Raw genomic sequence first — 17,075 nt, 5'->3', positions numbered from 1 at the left:
TCCCAGTTTAAAACACTTTCCTATATACCATGCAGAATTGGATCCTGGCTTGGCTCCAAAGAGCAGGGTTAAAGAAAAAATTTCGGGGGAGAGGATAAATGGAGGGGAGGATGTGACTTCGGTAGGAGTTTGGTGCTTATAAGCATGTTAAAGCCAAAAGATTATGATTTGAAGGTTAGCTGTCTTTTTGTGTGCTATTTGGATTCGAGTAGAAAAAGCTCTTGTCTTTTGCGTACCAATAGGATTTTTTTTTTTTAATTGGGGTCTCACACTGTTGCCCAGGCTGGAGGGCGGTGGCATGATCACAGGTTCCCAGTCTTCAGCTTTTGGGCTCAGGCGATCCTTTTGCCTCAGCCTTCCAAGGAGCTGGGACTACAGGCGTGTGCTACCACGCCTGGCCAATTTTTTAATTTTTGTAGAGATCAGGTCTCTCTATGTTGCCTAGGCTGGTCTCAAACTCCAGGGCCCAAACAATCCTCTAGCCTTGGCCTCGCAAAGTGCTGAGATTACACTGTGAGCTACCACACCTGGCACCAACAGGATTATCTTGAACAAGTCACTTAATTTTCCCAGCTTGTTTTCTTCATTGTAAATGGGAGATATCCATTGCTTAAGGCTGCTCTGTTCACCTGGCCCAAAGACTCACACAAAACAGATGTTCAAATAATGTCAATTTCTTTCACCTCTTTGTTTTACTAGCCATTATACACTAGAATAGACATTTCATTCTTTAGACACTGCAACAGTCGGCACACACGTTGGTCTATCCACTTTTCACAGCAATTAAGAAAGATAAATAGCATTAATTGGGCTTCCACTTACATTTTTATTCTCAAGGCTAATATTTGTGTTTATTACTAGATCATAGATAAGGACATATGGGGGAGTATGGGTGAGCCTAGCTCTCCAGTGTGAAACATGAAATAGACATTTCTGATAGATTGTAAACTCTGAACCACTTTTATCTCCCACAGGCTGGAACAAAGGCAAGCTAGCACAATGAATACATGTCTTAATTGCTCTCCCCACACTGCAGAAAGAGTTTCTGTCTTAAATAGGACTCCTCATGCTTGGGGCAGATGACTTGGTGAGCCAGGAACCAACAAAAACTTTATGACTAATGGTATTGTTTTACCTTCTAAACAACCTACATAAAAGGCCACCCATTAATAAATGTAGCAATTAGTAAAATTGTCATCAGTTTCTATTGAGAGACACAGACACACCCTCCTTCCTTCTACCTACATGATCTTCCTTGCCAGAGAGAATATTTGGAATCTACCTGAAGCCATAGCCAGTGCTGATTTTTTTTTTTTTTTTTTGAGTTGAAGTCTTACTCTGTGACCCAGGCTGAAGTGCTATAGCATGTTCATGGCCTCTGCAGCCTCAACCTGCTGGGCTCAGTTGATCCTTCCACCTCAGCCTTCTAAGTAGCCAGAACTACAGGTATGCGCTACCACACCCGGCTGATTTTTTAATTTATTGTAGAGATGAGGTGTCGCCCAGGCTGGTCTCGAACCAGCGGGCTTAGGCAATCCACTTGCCTTGGCCTCCCAAATGCTGGGATTATAGGCTGAGCCACTGAGTCCAGCTGAGCCAGCACTGATTTTAATGAAAGTTATTGATCTTTGATATTCAGATTACTTGCTGCCCTGACTTAATAAAGTACTTGGGATCATACAAGTCTAGAACTAGAAGGGAGAGAAAAGGTATCACTTCTGAGATTCCAGTCTGATGGGGACCCAGTTTCTGCTGGGACTATCTAAATGGCAGGGCACCCCTGATATGCTGGGTGTCTGGTGCTGCCACCATTGGGTCACTGTACAGATTAAGTAATCCTTCCTCATCCTGAGATAGAGCGCCAAATTCACTTCCTCCCTTGGCCCTCATCCTGTCTGCTGGAAGACCATAAAACATGTGTAATCTGTCTTCCAAAGATGATCATCTCTGGGTGCAGTGCCTCATACCTACAATCCCAGCACTTTGGGAGGCTGAGGCAGGAGGATTGCTTAAGCCCAGGAGCTCAAGACCAGCCAGGCCAGCAAAATAGCAAGACCCTGTCTCTACAAATATATGTGTGTGTGTGTGTGTGTGTGTGTGTGTGTGTGTGTGTGTGTGTGTATTTGTATGTATGTGTGTATGTATATGTAAGTATATCTGTATATATATATGTATGTATGTATACCAGGGGTCTTGCAAAAAATGCATATACACTTTTTTTTTTGAGTCAGAGTCTCACTCTGTCGCCCAGACTGGAGTGCAGTGGCCGATCCCAACCATTGCAGCCTCGACCTGCTGGGCTCCGGAGATCCTTCCGCCTCAGCCTTCCAAGTAGCTGGAACTACAGGCGCGTGATACTACGCATGGCTAGTTTTTGATTTATTGTAGAGATGAGGTCTCGCCAAGTTGCCCAGGCGGGTCTTGAACCCACGGGCTCAGGCAATCCATTCACCTCAGCCTCCCAATGTATACATTTTTAAGGGATATTCATCCTAATCAGAAGTGTCTGGACACTGATGGTGACCACTTTGAGCATCTCCTGTAATTGCAGAAGTCAAATGTGACTTGTATTCATCTTTTATTATTGGTATACTTTGAGTATTACAATTTTAACAGTTGTTTCCGTTCTTAAAATGCATATTCATTTTTTGGAACCCTCTGGATATGATTATAATATTCCACCAAGGCTTCTCCCCAGTTCTTTAACATTTTGTAGAGACTTCATATTCTCTCTTTTTTTGAGTTGGAGTCTCTCTATTGCCTAGACTAGAGTGCAGTAGCACTCTCATGGCCACCCCAGCATTGACCTGCTGGGCTCTGGCGATCCTTCCACTTCAGTCTTCCAAGTAGCCAGAACTACAGGTGCGTACTACCATGGCTGGCTATTTTTTTTTTATTTACTATAGAAATGAGGACTCACCAAGTTGCCTGAGCCAGCCTCAAACCTGCGGGCTCATGCAATCCACTCTCCTCGGCCTCCCAAAGTGCTGGGATTACCGGCTGAGCCACCGAGCCCGGCCTGAGATTTCATATTCTCATCACCCTCCCCAGGACAGTCCTTTTCACTCTTAAGATCTGATGCCTGGCCAGATGCAGTGTCTCATGCCTATAATCCCAGCACTTTGATTTATTGGTGAGATCACATTTCTACAATAAATCAGAAAATTAATTTGGCGTGGTGGCACGTGCCTGTAGTTCCAGCTACTTAGAAGGCTGAGGCGGAAGGATCACCTGAGCCCAGCAGGTTGACACTGTAGCGGCCGTGAGCGTGCCATTACACTCCAGCCTGGGCGACAGAGTGAGACTCCAACTCAAAAAAAAAAAAAAAAAAAGATCTGATGCCCAGAACAGGACCAAGTTCTCTGGATGTGATCAGATCCCTGTGAGCAACGTCCCTCTTCCACCTTGGGCCCCTTAATGCAGGGGACCTCAAGGCTCTGAGGTGCTCCTCCTGACCACAGCAGAATATGGCCTGAGGATCTCTCCTGGTGACCTCAGCTCGATGGAGGAAAGTCCAGGCCCTGAGATTCTAAACAACTGGGCGTGTGGGAAAGTGACCTTGTTGGAAGGTGGGGCTAAGGGACTATCCCAGTGAGTTCAGTCCATTTTCAGGGTATTTCTTCAAGTGAGAGAGCATGGGACATCGTTGCCAGCTCCTGGGCTGTGAGAGGACTGACTAGTGGACCTTTGAGTCTAATGTTCAGGGAAGAAGACTGGGCTGGAGACTGCATATTTTGGAGCACAGATAACTGGAGCTGGGAAGAACATTAGATGTTAGATGGTCCAATTTCCCTCTAGCACAGGTGGGAAACTGAAGCCAGGAGGGGAACAGAGATCTGTCAGGGGTCATAAATCCACTCCTTTGCTTATCAAATATTTATCGAGGTGTAACAAATACAAAAGTGAAAAAAACTCATGGAGAGGTAGGAGACAGGTAACAAGATAAGTAATTAAGTATATTAGGATATCAGATTGTGGTACCTGCTATGGAAAAAATTAGTAGAAAATAGAGAGTGCTGAAAATGGAATTTGCAAGGTGGTGATCAGGAGGACTTCACTAAAAAGGTGACATCTGAGCAAAGTCTTGAAGGAGGTGAGGAAATAAATCATGTGGACAATGGTGGAAAGAACATTCCAGACAAAGGAAACAGTCAGTGCAAAGGTCCTGAGGCAGGATCAAACCTATGTATCCAAGGAGGCCATTGAGCCTGGAGTAGACTGAATAAGGGATGAGGCCAGAGAGGCAGCAGGAGGTCACAGCATCTGAGAACTTGTAGGCCAGTGTAAAACTTTGGTTTTTTTCTGGAGTATGATGGGGAACCCCTGGAGGATTTTGAACCGAAGAGTAACACAATCCGATTTGTATTTTAAAATAGTCACTCTGATTATCGTGTTGAAAATAGATTATAGGGTGACAAGAATTAAAGTGGAGTGACCAGAAAAGAGGCCATGTATTACCCAGGTAAGAGAATGATGGCATCTTGGGCCAGCCCGGCAGCACTGGAAGAGGTGAGAAGAGGTCAGATTCTAAATATACTTTGAAGATGGAGTCAGTGGATTTTGCCGACAGCTTGGATGTGGAAGGGGAGAGAAAGAGAGTTGTTTAGTGACTCCAACGTTTGGCTTGAGTGATGCTAGAGTAAAGCTGCCATTGCTGAGACAGGGAAGACTTCTGGTGGGACCAGTTCAGGGGCAGACTCTAGGCTTCCATCTGGATGTCTGTTAAATATCCATGTGAGCACGGAAATAAGGCCTTTGGCTATTTAAGTCTGGAGTTCAGAAGATAGGTCTAGGCAGTAGCCATCAGCAGATGGTAGCGTCGAAAGCCCAGAGAGCAGATGGGAACAGAGGCAGAGAGTGTACAGAGAAGTGGAGCCTTAGAGTGTGCCTTGAGGCACACCAAGGTTGAGCGGTTAAGGTGAAGAGCTTAGAAATGCTGGGAGCCAGACGTTCCTTTAAAAGAACTCAGGACTTCTGGTCTAGAACCCTTTAGTCTCTGCGATAGCAGGGGCTAAGTTTTGTTGTTCATAAATGTTTTTTTCCAGTGCCTGCCATATACTAGAAACACCATCAATATTTATGGAATGAGTGAACTTAAATAGAAGAAAAGAGAACCATCATCTTTCATTCTTACTAGTTCCTCCTTCCAACAGATCTGTGAGAGCCAGACCCGAACTTCATTTCCTCCCCATGGCATCTGCTAAGCGACCTGTGGCCAAGCTCTCACCTCCCTAACCTCCCTTCCCTCTCCATTCCAGACCAGCTGGCTGGGGTGTCTGTGGGAGCCATCGGGGAGGTGGTGGAGTTCAGAGCGGAAGTTTTGGCCCCATTGCCAGCAGGGGAGGAAGGGGCAGCAGTTACAGCCGTGGTGACCTTGGCTACCCCCTACACTGGGGCAATGGGAAAGGGAATGTTGTGCTGGGAAGAACTATTAATAACTCGTCATGGTCACAGAACGCAAGACAAACTCATTGGCCAGCTCAATTTTCTGCCTGTTAAAAGTCATTAGTGGTTCTGCTGGGGAAGCCAGAAAAAAAAGTTTTATATGGAACAATAAATTCCTCTATAAGCCACAAAACCCCACAAATTTGCAGCTAATAAACCCACAAATGTAAGATGATTAAGAACTGGCGAGGAAAGAGTTCCTCGATTCTTAGCCTCAAGAGGGAGTGTGGTCTGATGGGCTGACACTGCGCCAAAGACAGAGAAATGTAAGTTCCAATCCTGGCTCTTAATTAGCTGGGTGACCTTGGGCAAGTCAGTCACTCTCTGCCTCAGTTTCTCTGTCTGTAACATGAGGATACCAAATTCCTGCCTTGTCTTCCTCAACTAGTGGTTGGGAGATAAATGAGATATGAGATGAGATAGCCTTTGAGGGAAAAAAAGTTTCTAATTCTTTTAACTGCAGGGGATTATGATCTGCCTACTGACTAGTGGGTTGATCAGCACTTGCCTTGAGATAAGAAGGCAAATTGGCAAGATTCATCTGGGTTTCTGCCCCACTTGTTAACCTGCCCCCAGAGGGCTCTTCCATGGAGATGGCCAGTGAGTACCTGTAGAAGGTTGAATTGTAACCCCTCAAAAGACATCTTCAAACCCTAACCCCTGATACCTGTGAATATGAGCTTATTTGGAAAGAGAGCCTTAGCAGAAGGAATTAAGGATCTCGAGATGAGCTGATAATCACCCTGTATTATCAGAGTGGGCCCTAAATTCAATGGCAAGTGTTCTCCTAAGAAGACACAGAAGAGAGACATAGCGGGGGGAAGAGACAATGTGAAAGTGAAGGCAGAGATTGAGGTGATGGATCTACGAGCCAAGGAATGCCAAGGACTGTCATCAGATGTGAGGAAAAGAGACATAGACATAGAGTGGATTCTGATTCAAACTCTCCAGAAGGAACCAACCCTGCCAACACCTTGGTTGTGGACTTCTGACCTCTAGAACTGGGCGAGAACAAAATCGCTTCTTTTGGTAAGCAATCAAGTATGTAGTAATTTGTTATGGTAGCCACAGGAAACTAACACAGCAGACATGCCCTGACTGCTCTGGAATTCCTGTCCATCCTGTAAGAGGAGAGGCATCACAGTGTAGACCATCCTCCCTGCCCCCTTAGGACATATTCCATCCAACATTAAATGGGAAGACAGGAAAGAGAAAGCCAACAAAAATCAAGCACCTGTGATGTTCTAGGCACTGTGTGAAGTATGTCATTTAATGTGATCCTTGCGATGATCCTCTGAATTGTAAAATACCATCCCCATTTTCTATTTGTGGAAATCAAGGCTCTTGAGTGGTCATATGCCGGTGGCAGAGCCAGGATTTAAATCTAGGTCTGCTGATTCAAGTCCAATCTTCATTCTAGCCCATGGAGAACTCTGAACCCTAGTGAAAATCCATCTGGTATCCTGTCCCTGTATGAAGTTGATTGTCAGAGCCAAGAGTGAGGGGTGGCCGGATGCTTTCAGGACCAAGTCAGAACCAGTTTAGAGTGAAACCTGTTGGTCTTAGTGGTTTCAATGACACACACACAGAGGAGAGTTTTCCAGCTGCAGCTGCTGTTAAAGTAAAAATGTTCCATGGAAACAGATCACTGGAGCATCTCCCACCAAGAAGGTTTCATATGGAAGGTACCATCTTATATTGTAAGGCAGAGTTCTACAAATTCCTGCTCTACCATCCTTCCATCCCAGACCCCCACTGAACACTGGTCCTGATTCAGAGGGTGCTGAGGCCAGGAAGTTTCTTTCTGTGTGGCTCCAGGCTCTCCTCTAAAGGGAAATGTTCAGTCAGCTCAGGGTTCTAGCTGGGCCTGATTTGTTTAGTAAGGCTATAATAAAGTCCAGAGATCATCACCCATCCCCAGGGGGTGTGAGGTGCTGTTGTCCCCAGATCCATTCTGGGTCCTGCTTCTTTTTGGTTCTAGAAACTGAGGCTCTGAGATGCAGACATCAAGTTCCCAGATCTAAGGAGTGAGGGTGGGACCCTCATAATGCAGTTGGCACTTGTCTAGGCACTCTCCCTCCTTTTTTATTGTTATGTTTTACTGTTTTTATTGCAAAGATTTTATTATTATGTGTAGCTGGGAATTTGAGGATTATTACCTGTCAAACTGGAATACCTCCCCGTGGCCTCCAAGCATGTTTTCTAAGTATTGACCCAGGGGCACGGGCAATCTAGTTGCAGGTCCCTGAGAGCTTCTGGGAGAAGCTTCCCAGAATTGGTCTTCATCATGCTTTCTCTCATTTTTCAGCCTAGATACCTGGGAAGTGCTGTGACTGATTTGACCTTGAAGGAGTAATGCTAAATGCAGGAACGTATTTGAGGCAAGAGGTATGGCTTCTGGTGGTTTACCAACACTTGCAAACTATAGACACTTGGGAAACTCGTCCCAAATCACCAGGTTTGGTCTGATCTGGAAAACAGAGGAAATACTGCCTCCCAGGCTGTGGGGCTAGACCATCTCTGATTTTGAATTTCCCAGCAAGTCGTGGGTCATTGTGGGAGTAGGCAGGAGTTGTAGACGCAGGACAGAGCACATCATGTCTACCTCTGGCTGATATTTCTTGGCAAAGTCTGGAATGATGATGACTACATCAGGAGAAATATCCTAGGACCCTCCTTCCTACGAGGGCAAACTTCCTCAGAGAGCAGCAAGGTTTGTGCCTAAGGGCCTGTGTGGAGTTTGTATGAATTGTTCTGCTCAGCCGGAGAGAGTATTTCACAGTGCCCCAATCACTTGGATCTGACTGGTTCTTCTGGAGTACAAGAGAGCACAATGTATGAAGGGGGACCCAAAAAACTGTAATTTATTTATAAAATATTGTGTATTTATTCTTACATGTTTAAACTTTGGTCACTTTCTTTTTTTTCTTTTGAGTTGGAGTCTCACTCTGTCGCCCAGGCTAGAGTGCGGTGGCACGCTCACAGCTACTGCAGCCTCGACCTGCTGGACTTAGGCGATCCTTTTGCCTCAGCCTTCCAAGTAGTTGGAACTACAGACGCATACCACCACACCCGGCTAGTTTTTGTGATTTATTGCAGAGACGAAGTCTCACCAAGTTGCCCAGGCTGGTCTCGAACCCCAGGGCTCAGGCAAGCCCCTCGCCTCAGCCTCCCAAAGTGCTGGGATTACAGGCTGAGCCACCGCACCCCGCCAAACTTCAGTCACTTTCAAAGTACTCTTCGTTTGATGCAATACACCTGTCAAAATGCTTTTCCCACTGCTCAAAACAGTTTTTGAACTTGTCAGTTTGGGTGCCTTTTAATGCTTCTGCCAGTTTTTGTTTCACCTCTTCTACATAGGCAAAACATTTCCATTTGAGGACTTTTTTTATTCAGGGAAACAAAAAAATTGCTCAGGGCAAGATTAGGTGAACAGAGATGGTGGGGCACAGGGATCATGCAGTTTTTTTGTCAAAAACTGCTGAACACTTAGTGCAGTGTGGGCAGTTGCACTGTCATGGTAGAAGAACCAGTCACCTGTTTGCCACAACTCGGAATGTCAAATTGTGATGCAACACTTTCAAAATTTCCAGATAAAAACTGGTTGATCATTTGATCTGGAGAAACAAATTCCGAAGATAATTTCAGTTTTTTTATGTCTCATTTACTCTTCACCTGGGTAGCTCATTCTACAGATGAATAAAGCAAGGCTCACAGAGGTGAAGCGACTTGCTCCAGCCGACCAGCTTCCAGAGGCAGAACCGGGGTTGGAAGCCAGGCAGCCTGGTCTTCAGAATCGAGGGCATAACAGAGGCTGTGTTGCTGCAGGTGCATTTGCAGTGGGCATCTCTGTGCTTTGCTAGAGGGTGGGGTGGGGGTGTCTATGTGGAGCAGAGATCATGTAGGGCTTGAGCCACGGGGCTTGTGCACTGTGTGTGCATGGCCGGCTGTGCAGTTTAAGGTGCCTGTGTGACCACGCGTGTGTGTGCCCGCACCTGGACCCTCCTCCCCAGGTGGTATGGGGGGGGGCTACTCTCCCCCAGAAGGGGAGTCTGCAGACGAGCCAAACCACAGCTCCAGCCAAACCACAGCTCAGGCCGCAGGGGTTTGATCTTCCCTCTGCTGCCGGAGATGAGAGAGGTCTAAGTGGCAGAGATTTACGGGGCCCGAGGGAGAAATACCCTTCCAGTGAGAAGCTCACATGAAAAGCTCCAGGGTAATAACTGAGGCTGCAAAGCGTGCCAATTATGCAACAATTAAAAGGTTTGACTATCATTTCTTTCTCCTTTTATTCTCCCAGCCACTCCCCCTCCCCCACCTCCACATCTGGCTGCCCCTGCAGGCTCCCCAGCAAATGCTCTGGGGAATAGAGGATAAAGAACACACTTTTCCTCTTTTTAATTGGAGATCAAAAGTTGGAAGAAGAACTAACCCCTCAAGGGTAGGGAAGAAAGAGGTGCTGTTGAGATGGCGGCCCTGAAAGGAGGGGCCGGGGAAGAAGGGAGTGCAGGGCAGGTTCCTGTATAGCTTGCCAGGCTCTGTAAGCACTTTACACACATCATCTCCTTGAAGCCACATGTCAGCCCTGTAAGATCAGTACTACAAGTGGCATTATCTTGCAGATTAGAAAACAGAGACTCACAGAGGTAAACGACTTGACGAAGGTCACACAGTTGGTAGAGCTGGCGTTGTGCCCCAGGCTGTCTAGTGCCAAGGGCTTCTGCCTCCACGCTGTAAGGTGGGAAAAGCTTTCTTGTCTCTTAACCTTGGCTTTCCCATCTGTAAAGTGGGTGCAGGCCCTGGGTTTTGTGTGACAGAGCCAAGCGCTCCTGTAGATGAAAGGTACTTAGCGGCAGGATTGCTCTGTAATTCAGCCAGCACCGGCTGGGCCAAATGCCCTGCGCAGCAACCAGCGGCTAATTGAGAAAGAATTAGGCAGCGTGCCCCAAAAGTGAAGAAACAGCTGCTAGCTGGCTTTTTAGAAGTGCCAACCCACACCCAGTGTATGTGCCCCCTCCCCACCTGATTTCCCAGCAGAACTAAGAGCGCCCACACTCCAGGGCCTGTGGCACTGGCCTCCCTCCTGCCCTGTAGATGCAGCCAGCTCCAAACACTGCCCTGAAGCTCTTGTGTCTCCTGAGAGAGAGTGGCTATGGGGGCACAAGCTTTCCCAGGGAAATGGTCATCTCTTACATCCAAGATCCCCCAAATGCCTAGCACATCACAGGTTCACACAACTCATATTTGACCCTGACGAGGAGAACAGCTGGGCTCTATCCTAGGGACTTCTTTTCAGACATCCTAGATCTGCTCTGTCCCTGAAAGAGTAATTCTGGGTGGGCCATGCCACCTCCCTGGACATCGGTTTTCTCATACGTGGATTGAGCAGGCAAGTCTGTCCAGCGTTAACTGTCCGGCTGTCTATGACAGAGAGCCCAAGTCACACACAGTGGCAGGGAGTGGTTCCCACCTTCCTGCCTCCAGGCTGGGACACATTCCCCACATTTTGACCCTCTGTCAGCTGGATGGTGAGCTTGCCAGGAGGGTATGCCTAGTTCTGCCATCTCTCCTGCTGCAGGCTGAGCCCAAGGGGGCAGCTGGTGCTCTTGGGTATTGCGCCCACAGGAAAGAGGAGCAGAGCTTTGGTTTTGGCCTCGCCATTACCCTTCCCTGCACAACCACAGATGCCGACAGTCGAGGCTTCCTGGGATAGACTTTGCCAAATGGTTTTCCCCAACACATTGCTTCCCAGGCCACAGCTTGTCTCCCAGAATTTTCTCCTATGCTATTTTGGATTCTTGAAAATCCCTCACCTTAAAAGCAATGCTCTTGGATGGGAGTGAGGGGAGAATAGGGAGGTTTGGTTATGAGTAGAGGGGACGATGTAGTGGGAGTGACAAGAGGAACTGTAACCATCCCCGGACACCAAGAGCCTGTCTCCAACCTCAGTGGCTCACCTTGGAAACCTGGGGGTGCTCCCCTCCCCAGCACCCTCCTCCTAGGCCTGCACCAGGTGGCTGGGGCAGCCAGCTCCCTCATGGGAGCTGAGGGACCCCAGCTGGCATGGCTGGCCATACTTAGAGAGCCCAGCCAGTTGTTTGCTCAAGTGGGGCCCACTCAGCCCACTCTGCGGGGGCTGGCGGGGCTCCAGAGGAAATGATGGGAGGGTTTGGGTGCATTCTGACCTTAACCGAATTCCAGGATGATGATGTGTGAATAATACGGCTTTTTAAGAGTCAACAGCTTGGGTGCTTTTTATAGTCAGGCTGGAGCGCTGAGTGGGCCATCTCCCCATTAATCATGTAGCTAGTTAGATCAATTGGCAAACAGTCTCAGACTCACTCTGTAGCATGACCCTCCCTTCTGTCAGCAGCCACCCTTAAACAGATGTCAAAACTGCCATCAAGTTTGCTCTGGCCCCACCCCCGAGCTTTCTATCCCCCAGGCTTCATATTCGAATTCCTCCAGCTTCTCCTTGCAGTTCCCATTTCTGTCTACAGTTTTCATTATTTTGGTGGCCTCTGCCAGAAGAGATCCTAGCTTTCCACTCCCTGGGCCATCCTAAACTCCTGAAGGGTACCTGAAGGAGGGAGGAATTCACTGAGTGACATTCCAGAGAAAGAACCAGGGAGGGGCTATGGGTGAACAAGTCTGGGGCCATATTCTAGCATCCCCATTCTGCCTGGCTTTCCCTCTGTCCACTCCCTCCCACTCCAGGACTCCAGGCTTTCATCACCACACAGGACAGAGCTTGACCATGACTCCAACACTCACAGTGTCTCCAGGTTGCGCAGCCCCTCGAAGCTGTGGGTACCCAGATGCTGGATGCGGTTGTTATGCAGATGCCTGTGTAGGAAGGAAAGATGCATGAGAATGGGTACCCCCAGCATCAGGGCCAGGGATGGCAGTGCACACAGCAGTGTGAAGAGGAAAGTGGAGGTAGAAGTGTGGACAAAATGGCCCCAGCGGCCCAGCCCTTTGTCTCCAGGGACAAACTCACTGACCAAGACTGACTTCCAAAACCACAATCTCCAAGGCTGGATTGACCACAGGCTATCCCATTCTGACTTCCTATAGAAGGAAAAAGGGAGAGGAGAGCCCTAGGCCAAGGCTAAAGCAAGCTCCCACTAAGCTCAAGGACAGAGGCCTGACATCAGAAAGGCTCAAGTCTGAGGCTTCTTCTATGGCCCTGCTCCCTAGGACCCAGTCTGCCTGACTCAGTGGCCAGACGTACTTAAGGAAGCCAACAGCAGACCGCTGCAGACAACATATAATTAAAGGCTAAGCTTTATGTTACAACTGGAGAGAACTGCAGACAAGCTTGGAGAACAGGGAGTTTAGCGAGGCCAGAGGAATCAAGGAAGGCTTTAAAGAGGTGGTGATCCAGAGCAGGGCCTCAAAGGACAGGTAACCAAACAAGCAGAGGGAAGGGCATTTCTGGCAAAAGGGAGCTCAAAGGGATCGTAGCTTGAACAGCTGGTCAGAGCTATCCGAGCATTAGCCAGAAAAAAGAAATTGCATCCCAATTATGAAAACATACAACAGGGACACAGAAAGAAAAAATAAAAGACAGGCAAAGTGCCAAGCTAGAAGAAAACACAACTAATGAGTGAGGAACAGAAGGAAATTTATCACAACAGCCCTCTGTGACAAAAAAATTCAATAAAATGATATTTCAAGGACAAAAATTTTTTGATGAAAAGAAAAATGACATTGGAGAGTAAGGAAGTAAATTGAGGACCAACACTATACCATTAAAAATCTAGTCAATCTATTTGAACAAAGGAACAGTATGGATGCTGCTAAAAATGGAATTGGTGTCAGAGAGAAGGCTTGAGCTAATCATGGTGAGTATGGCTAAATGAGATATAAGGGTTAAAACAGAAACTAATCAATGCTGAAGACATAAAGGTGATTGAACATAAGGGTAATTGATGTCTCTGAAGCAGAGAATCCAAAAATGAGACTGAAAATGTATTCAAAGACATGATACAAAAAATCCCCTAAAATGAAGAGAGAACGGAATCTTCAGCTCAAAAGCATACATTGTTCCAGGATAATTGGATGCAGAATATTCTACACTGTGACATATTCTAGTTAAGCTATTAAAGTTCAAGAATTTAAAAACATCTTCAGCCAGAAAAAGGAAATCACTGACAAGGGAGAAAAATCAGGCTGGCCTCCAAGATGTGGTTCAAATATGAAGGCAGCAGGCAGGCCTCGTCCAGCACAGATGGGTAGGGATGGGAGTCGTACTAGCCTTGGGATTGAAAGCTGTCTTCTCCGCCCTTGCCCACCTGCCTATGAGCTTCCAGTCAGGGAGACAGATTTCTGCCCCCAGGGGGCTTCTGATCCAATGGGGAAAACACAGCCTCTGCTTTCTGGAAGTGAACAATCGCCCCTTGTCCAGGGGGTTTTATTTTTCCCATTTCCTTTACACCTATATCTGACTGTAACCAAACTCTATCATTCTTCTTGCCTCCCTTCTATCTCCATTTTCCACCCCTTTCTGCCTCCTCCAGTACCTCTGGTCCATCCAGCTAAACATCCAGCTCCAGGCCTCCAACTCTCTCCTCTAAATCATTCATTCCACCCTGGAGTCCTGGGTGCCTCAGGTAGCCCAGTCTGGGGCAGGTGTCAGGGCTTATCATCCAGATGAAGAGACAAGATTAGACACATGACACCACTGCTGTCCCATTAAGTGTTCCTAGTGGTCCTGTCAGTTCCAGAGCAGTGGTGGGAAGGGGTTCCTATGTGGCAGAGAAGCTGATGAATGTACAGGGTTTGGATTGAAGAAAAGCCCCTTTCCTCTACCCTGCTTATCTACTCACACCTCCAGCCAGGCCCTGGCCATCCCTTAGTTTTTACCAAACTTCTTCCTTGCTTCCTATCATACCCAGTCTTCCGTCTTTGCCTTCTGGGCCTCCTGCAGCTCATCCCAGAGTCCCTGGACAGCATTCCTCAGCCTCCTGTCCCCTCCACAGGTCACCTCCTGCTAGAAGCTCAATTGAGCTGGGGGTGAAGGACTCATGCAAAAGGACAGGTTCTCGTTCAACTTTGTTCCTTCACCAGTAGATTTTCTAATCTTAGTCCCTTGCCCCTTCTTATTCCCAGTGGGACCACCTCTCTTTTCTAGATCTATAACAGGCTCAACTTTCCGGCCAATTCCCTGGCTCCCAACCAAACCTTGGAGTCATTCATAACTCTCCTTCTTGGTCTTCCACAACCTGAAATCCTCAAAATCAGATCAATTCTTCCTCCAAAATATCCCTGGCGGTCATGTCTTCTCTTCTATCCCTTCTGCCACCTCCTTAAACTGGATGTTGATTGATGCACAAGAGCCTCCGAACTGACTTTCTCGTCTCCTGTTAGCCCCCTTCCCTCATTCCCATCTAGCCTTCAAATTAAACTCCCTAAAATACCCCCTTTCAGCCCTTGCTTGAAAACCTTTGAGCTCCCTCTCCCACCATTGGCAGATAAAAGTCAAGTTCCTTGCTGACACTGTGAGTCCCCACACTCACCTTGCCAGCCTCTTCTCCCCCTCTTCACGAGGACCTCTGCTCCTGCACGACTGGTCCCTTGCAGCCACACACCCCTGACTTGCCCCTCTGTGTCCTTATTGCTACCTGCTTGGAATGCCCTCATTCTTTCCACCATCTTTCCAGTTCCAAGGTTCATCCCACCTCCCCCATGAAACCTCCCTCTCCTGGCCTACCATAGCTTCAGCTTCCCTGTCAATCCTATGCTACTATGACTCTGTGCTTCTCCTCTGGCTGTGTTAGTGTAAGTTCCACTACATCCTTCGTTATTTTTCCCATACTTACCCTGCTCTTTCAACTGGACTGTAAGCCCCTTGAGAGCAATAGCTATAGCTTTACTTGTCTGAGCTTTCAGTGTGCCACATAGGGGCTCTGTGAATGACTGGGGCAGCTCATTTGCCTAGGGCCCACCATGATCTCATTCCTCCAGTCATCTTATCCCTCATAGAGACCTAACCCCATTCCCTATGATGTCACAGGGATATCACCAAAGCTAGAACCAACCTCCTTGTTCTGTTTACCTTCTCTAAATACCCCCACTAACTCCCAGAAGAAGAGAGGGTGTGGTCATCCTGGAAAAAGAATGTGGTGTGCAAAGATATTCATCCTGGTTCTTCAATCTCTCAGGACAGTGAATTAGACAAACACATTGATGCTTGCCTTTCATCTCTCAAATAGAACTAAGTATCACCCATTCCCTGGCTTGGAAAGGCACACCAGATTCCCAAAAGCAGGGGAGGCTATGCTACCATTTAGCATAGTCACTAACACGCATGTTCCTGACCCATGTTCCTGCAGCAATTAGTGTGGAACCCACAGCAATTACATATGACCTCCAAGCCCTTAGTAATTACCCTATGAACTTACCAATCATTCACAGCAATTAGCTGGGAACTAATTTGCACTCTAAGGTTCCTACTGGGAAGTCAGAGTTAACCCCAGTCCCCAATTCCTGCCAGGGATGCTATCTCCCAGGTAATTACCCTGATGGGGCTTTGCTGTCTAATTACAAATGATGACTTTTCTCTGCTTCTTCAGGGCTGGGAAACAAGATGCATTTATTCCATCCCTGTGCCAAAGCATACGACTGCACCATTTGATTGTCAACAATGGTGGAAATTACTTCAGAAATTCTGGCTTTATATTCCAATTTGCACAGCAAGAGACACAATAACTTAATTGCTATATTCTGAGTATAGTACCCTGGCCCTTTAGTGATGCTCAGAGCTTTTCTATAGCTCTCACATCACTTGACTTCATGATAACCCTCTGAGGTCACCAGGGAATGCGCATACTCAGCCTTTTACAAAGGGGAAACTGAGACCAGAAGGTTCAGCAACATGCAGAGAAGAGCAAAGCCAGCAGGCTCCAATCCAATTCAAATAAACATGCAGCCCCCAGTAGAACCCGTCTGGGATGGGGGTCAGAGCAGCACTCACAGCACCACAAGGCTGGTGAGGTTCTGGAAGGCGTAGTCAGGGATGTGGCTGATGCGGTTGAGGGCCAGGGTCATGGCCTGCAGGGCAGGGAGGTTGTTGAGGGCCCTGACTGGGATCTCCGTGAGTGCATTGTCGTCCAGCCAGAGGTGGCGGAGGGAGGACAGCCCCTCAAAGCTCCTCTCCGGGACCAGGGAGATGAGGTTGGCATCTAGGCGCCTGGTGGAAGAGAGGATGGAGAGGAGTCAATCCAGGGCAAGATGCAGACCACGCTTTGGGGCAGCACTGGGCCAGCCTGGCCCCCAACAGGGTCTTTGATATTCCCTGGGACTAAAGTTGTAATTTAGCCACCACATGTCCTGTATCCCACCTCTTCAAGTACCCATATCTGGCTTCCATTCCAACCCACAAATCCCTTACATCACATAGTTCTACGTATGACCCTCAACTCTTCCTCTCAGACCCAATGTTGAGTCCACAGCCCATCTGTGGATAGCCAGTATTTCCCCCAACAGTCTATGCTTCCAAATCTATGCCCAAGCTCCCTTGCTCTGGGTGTGACATCATCCCTCCCAGTCCTTACATGGCACTCCAAGATCATATCATAACTAGCAGAGAGAAATATCCTCCCTCTGAACCAAACCAAAGAAAAACA

General features: G+C 47.6%; 1 protein-coding gene across 1 annotated transcript in view; it reads right to left on the bottom strand.

Annotated features, from left to right (window-relative positions):
• Positions 1 to 16,675, bottom strand: part of LGR6 (leucine rich repeat containing G protein-coupled receptor 6) — a 45,026-nt gene extending 28,351 nt beyond the window's left edge. Inside the window, exons 1-2 of the mRNA XM_008072791.2 lie at positions 16,424 to 16,675; positions 12,220 to 12,291 (exon numbers count right to left, since the gene is read on the bottom strand). Coding sequence (XP_008070982.1) covers positions 12,220 to 12,291; positions 16,424 to 16,497 — 146 coding nt within the window. The 5' untranslated portion in view covers positions 16,498 to 16,675. The remainder of the gene's footprint in view (positions 1 to 12,219; positions 12,292 to 16,423) is intronic.
• Between the last annotated feature and the right edge of the window lie 400 nt (positions 16,676 to 17,075).

The sequence above is a fragment of the Carlito syrichta genome, unplaced genomic scaffold (genome assembly GCF_000164805.1).
Source record: "Carlito syrichta isolate Samal-C Ts95f unplaced genomic scaffold, Tarsius_syrichta-2.0.1 Scaffold315412, whole genome shotgun sequence".
NCBI classification, from domain to species: Eukaryota; Metazoa; Chordata; class Mammalia; order Primates; family Tarsiidae; genus Carlito; species Carlito syrichta.
Note: the sequence above shows the minus strand (reverse complement) of the source record. Positions and strands in the feature narration are given on the sequence as shown.